Source organism: Limulus polyphemus, unplaced genomic scaffold, assembly GCF_000517525.1.
Source record: "Limulus polyphemus unplaced genomic scaffold, Limulus_polyphemus-2.1.2 Scaffold574, whole genome shotgun sequence".
NCBI classification, from domain to species: domain Eukaryota; kingdom Metazoa; phylum Arthropoda; class Merostomata; order Xiphosura; family Limulidae; genus Limulus; species Limulus polyphemus.
In genome coordinates this window covers 87,785-93,119 of record NW_013666184.1, presented here as the reverse complement: position 1 = coordinate 93,119, position 5,335 = coordinate 87,785, and the positions used below count along the sequence as shown (strand labels likewise).

Genomic DNA, 5,335 nt, shown 5'->3' with positions numbered 1-5,335 from the left:
ACCCGTGGTGGGCAGAGCACAGATAGTCCAAACATAAATGAACATCAAAAGTTTTTTAAATTAAGATAAATGTTTATATTTTATTTTCCATTTTCTCTACTATCTCATTAACTATCTATTATCATCAACATACAATGCAGTGAGATCTTTAAAATTAACAAATGGAAATACATACATATCTTTCAACTCTTCATAGAAATCCATTAGAATAGTTGTAATTTTCTTTTATGCATAATTTCACGTCTTTATATTTTCATTTATAATTTATTTTTAATTTTCCATTCAAATTCTTCATCTTTTATCATTTATGCTGATATGTCAACTAATGCTTGCGGGGTTTTATGAAATTATCTCAGCAGACTCCCCACAGACCTATGTTGCCTAAACAAGATGATGCTTACACATGCCTTGTTTATAGCCTTTCACAATCCAGGCAACAAGTTAAACTTATAAAAATCATTCAACTCTTCAAATACATAATACATAATTAACTAACATGTAAAATTAAGACCTAAATACAATATAACTGTCTTTAACTATAGCATATTTAGGTAAGAAACCACAGTAAGAGCTTTTGTTGATCAAGCACACAAAATACTAACAGAAGTTGCATCTACTTCAATACAAAATCTGTTTGCCAATTTCAAATTAACTGTTGGTGGAGTATAGTGTAAACTGAGCTATTTCTAATGACTATATATACACTTGTGTCAACTAACTACATGTTCATTGTAGATATCAAGGCAAACTATAGAAGGTGGGTGTGGCACCTGTTAAGGGTTGGAAAATTTATATCTGTTTTCCAGACAACACAATTTATCTGTATTGCCAGCTTATGTGGCTATGAGGGAACTGCCACTAAATTCGAGATTTTTGTAGCATGTGGATCATGTGACACAAAAACTGCAGTTTAAGTATTTGTTTGAAATGTTTCCTTTGAAACAAAGTAACTACAACTTAGATAACATAAAAATTCAAATTATAACATGCATTATGTCAATTTCATTGACATGTGTTGAGATAGTGAAATGATTATTACATTTTGAATGTGTCAGTACCATAAGCAGAAAGGAATTTAAAAATGGCACCAAAAGTTATAGGGTTAATAATGTGAAACAGTGTGGAAGGGCATTAAGAGCTGGGTGTTGAAAATGGGTAGCAGAAAGCACCCCTACTGCCACTAATTTGGATACTACCTCTTCATAAAAAAAAGTTGCCCTGACCATGTGTATACCATGTTTTAAGTATATACACAGTGAGTTATTAAACCTATACAAAACTTTGGGTGAGGTAATAATGAATACTCTAATAATATGTTATGAATAAGTTATGTGAAAGTTAGGAAATTTTTTTGTATTATTTATTATAGCATCCACTTCACATTTATTTAAGTTCATAACCTGGACAAAAAAATGGGTACCTCAGCTTGTACTAAAATAAAGCATGGTATTAATGATCTCATGGTGAAGTTCGGTACAGCTAATGTGTAATAAATTTTGTTACAGTTTTAAATCATAAACTCTAAAAGGTTAAAAACTTTTTACTTTGTTCAATTTTTTTTTTGTTAGTTGTCTATGTATGAACATTGGTATGAATTGATTTTTCCTCTAAAGCTCAAAGCTCTTAAGTTATCAGGGTTATCTCTATAAGCTTTGTAAAGTGCTTGATATAGCCCAGGAAAGTCAGGTTCTAGGGCGACTTAAGGTCAACCCTCCATTGGAGATTGAGAAGCCTTGGGTTTAGTACAGTAACTCCACCTAAAACAGCAAAAACAAGTTGAAATGTCTCTATTTTTCATAATTTCATGTAACTGCTATTTGTTATTGGTTTGATGATGAGGATGTAGCAGAACATTGCCTTAAAGTGTGGGAGAGCAAATGGTAAAAGTCATTTATTAGAAAATGCAGCATTACGTACAAAAATATGTGATTCCTCTCACATTTTAATGAACCTTGTGATTTTTGATGTGTTGAGTTTTATAATTCTATACAAATAGAAGTGATCTCAGTGGATTTAGAAAAACTTGTTAATATCTTGAAATTGTATTAAAATATATTCATATACAAAATAATTACCAAAGTTTATTGAATTAACACCTTCCACAAAGCTAGGTCAATTTGACCGACGTTGTAACCTTAGTTATCATTACATTTTCCATGCTATAAATTTTAATAGGGTATGTGTATCTTCACAAAATTTTGTCAGATTTTCAGTTGTCATTAAGAATCATTTATATACTAAAATCAGAAGTTTTAATTAAGAATTTTTATAAAATTTTGCCCAAAATTATATGGAGTCAGAGTTGACTACCCTCAGTGATTTTTGTGTTAATATTAAAAATACTTTTCTGTATCCGAAGATTTTCAAATTTCATTTGTATAACCTCTAAAACTTCAGAAATAAAAATCAGTCATTCTTCTTTCTGTCTTTCTTTTGTTGTTGTTGCTAGAACTTTATATTTTATCTACCCTAACTTTATATGGACTTGGTTGATTTGATCAATCTTGTAACCACCATAAAAATATATATATATATAATAAATCTAAGCTATCTTATTTTCTTTTTAGAATGACTGCAAATTGTAACAGAAATCTACATTTGTATATTCTTAATAGCTTAGGGCTTGAAACAGTATCCATCTGTTTATTTAATTTTGTTGTTTTATTGCCACTTGAACTATGTTTAACTAATAATCCTGCCACACAAGTTGCGAATGTGTAGCTCATGTTATCTTATCGAATGACATAAAGCATGAGCTACTCACTTGCATACATTGTAAATAATTTTATTTTTGTTATATCACCTAATCTAACCTTATGTAACCAAATACCTATCTAATTTTTAAATTTTATTTATTATTATAACAATAAATATAGTACTTACATTTGCCCTGTTTTTTTTACTGTCTTTTGCTGATTAAATTTAAGCCTACCTTTTTTTTATACTAATGGTACTAGTACGCTAAATTTTTATTTATTTATTTAAGTAATGCAACTAAGAACACAGAAAAATAACAAACACAATACAAAGATTGTCCTATAACAATCATAATTTAACTGGCTTTGTAACTATGGCTAACAGCCTTAAGATAATTATTTCAGTTTTTTGATTTTCTAGTCTATGGCTTCATAAATAAATACTATTGAAGGCTATAAAAATTTTGATTTGCTTTTGTAATACCTTATATTATAATGAGTAAGTTGCATTAAATTCCATACTTCAGAGAGGGGTGGTAAATAAATTAGAGAAGGAGAAAACATGGAGAACAAATGTCATGATTCTCATACAAGGGAAGATTGAAGATTTCTTTATAAAATTATGTGAAACTTGTACCATATTAAAACTAGATTTATTAACTATGTTTTGATGCAAAGTTTATTTACGTATATTGATAATAAAATAGTTTAGTTACAATTTGACTGTAACTCTAGAAGGTTTTGACATGAACACTCTGTCCTACTCTTAGTGCAAGGATTAAGTATATGTATATTTTCCATAGATTTTATAAAGCAACAATTTCATGATTAAATGGCATTAAAGTCATTAAATAAATAATTAGTTTAATAAATTCATGCTTTTTTTAAAGTTAGAACAATATAAAAATGACAGTTATTCAACTTTATCATGAAGTATATTTAGTATTAATTTGAATCAATTACTTTGCCAGACTAACATCAAGAAACCAGGTCTGTTGAATGGACCAGGAGGTAATGATCTTTCCAAGATTCTTCCGTGTGTAGCACTGGATTCTACTGGATGTTCTGTGGATGAAGTTTTGCAGCTCCTGTGGCTGTTTAATAGTATGTGTAAAGCAAAGGGACAGAAAATCACTCAAGGAGGTTAGTGGAAGTGTTCACTCATTCATCTATAATTTGATTATTCTTGACATAGTAAGGTAAAATTATTACTTGTTGCAATCTATATGTATTTTTCTCTAGATCATCATTTTAGTTTGAGGTAGTAGGTTTGATTTTCTTTCTTCAAAATTATTAAACTTGCTAACCAATTTTGCTTTTATTAACTCAAAAGGTCAAATATTTGGTATTGAAGAGGAAGAAATTACTTTTAAATATATATATATATAGTGATTAAGCCAGACTTCCAAGATAAACTTTAAAATTAGCAAAGCTTAAAATTTAAATGCGTGATATAAACTTTACAATCGATCACATTTTAGTGTTAAACTGACTGAGCTATGACAATTTGTTGGTAACAAATGTGTGGATATAAGAGTTTAGAAATAATTTTGTGATCTTTTTTTTTTACGTAAATTATTGCCTAATGTAAGCATGATTTATTCTGTTGTATTAAGTTACAAAAAGAAGTTGAATTGATGAACTACTATGTGTTTTAGCTTTAAACAGTTAGTATGATCATATTGCACAATTGTTCCCTACTGTTTATTCAGTCTTTGACATTATATAAATTTAAGATTATTCTAGTTCTTGTTACTAATTCTGCCAGGTAAATCATTGTGTGATATTTAGTTTATTGTTTTTATTTTATCTTAATGTATATTTTTTGTAACATTGTTTAATATTTTATAATTTTCAATGAAATTAAAATAGGTGCTTAATCTTCAACGTAGTCATCTGGAAATTTTAGGATTTTGCAAGTGTCATATGTAGGTGAATGAGATATTATAGTATTGAATTTGAAGTTAGTAGCTTGTCTATTTTTATTTATTAACATTCAAAGTATATCAATATCATTGTAAGAAGAATATTCTTTGGTATAATTTAGATACTAAGCCTTTTATTATATACTGTGTAATTGTTAGGTTAGTGATAACACTATGCAATAACGTGGAGAGTTAAGGGCATGAAAATGTATCCGTCTTTGGTGTCCTTTTGATATTAACCATTTTCTTGTATATTGTATAGTTGTTGGTTTAGTGATGAAAAAAGTACCTTTCTAACACTACAAAGTAATATGAAAGGTTAGGGCAGAATAATTATATGTATATATCAGTGTTGTAGGTCTTGGGACCACCCTATGGAAGGTCTGTCTCAACCCTCCAGGTCTCAGTCTGAATGTTCTACAGGCTTTGAAAACATGCCTGGCTAAATTCAAAGGTTTTAACAGTATTAGACCATTCATCTACCCAGGATTATTGAGCACTAAATATTGATTAAGCAGCAGTTCATACATGGCACAGTGTAGCATCAAAGATTTTTTACTAGTAAAACTCCTTGGTAGTTGGTACTACATCTTTGCAATAATGTTTATTGCACCTCCCTCATTTTTGCTTACGTCACCAATTACCATATCATCTGTACGTCTAACTGCAGTTATAACATGTGCTATTCAAAAATAATTGCTACTATACATTGCA

At 29.2% G+C, this 5,335-nt stretch overlaps 1 protein-coding gene across 1 annotated transcript in view; it reads left to right on the top strand.

Annotated features, from left to right (window-relative positions):
* Positions 1–5,335, top strand: part of LOC106459200 (E3 ubiquitin-protein ligase HECTD1-like) — a 161,324-nt gene that overhangs the window by 140,738 nt on the left and 15,251 nt on the right. The window contains 1 exon segment of the mRNA XM_022385634.1: positions 3,668–3,839. Coding sequence (XP_022241342.1) covers positions 3,668–3,839 — 172 coding nt within the window.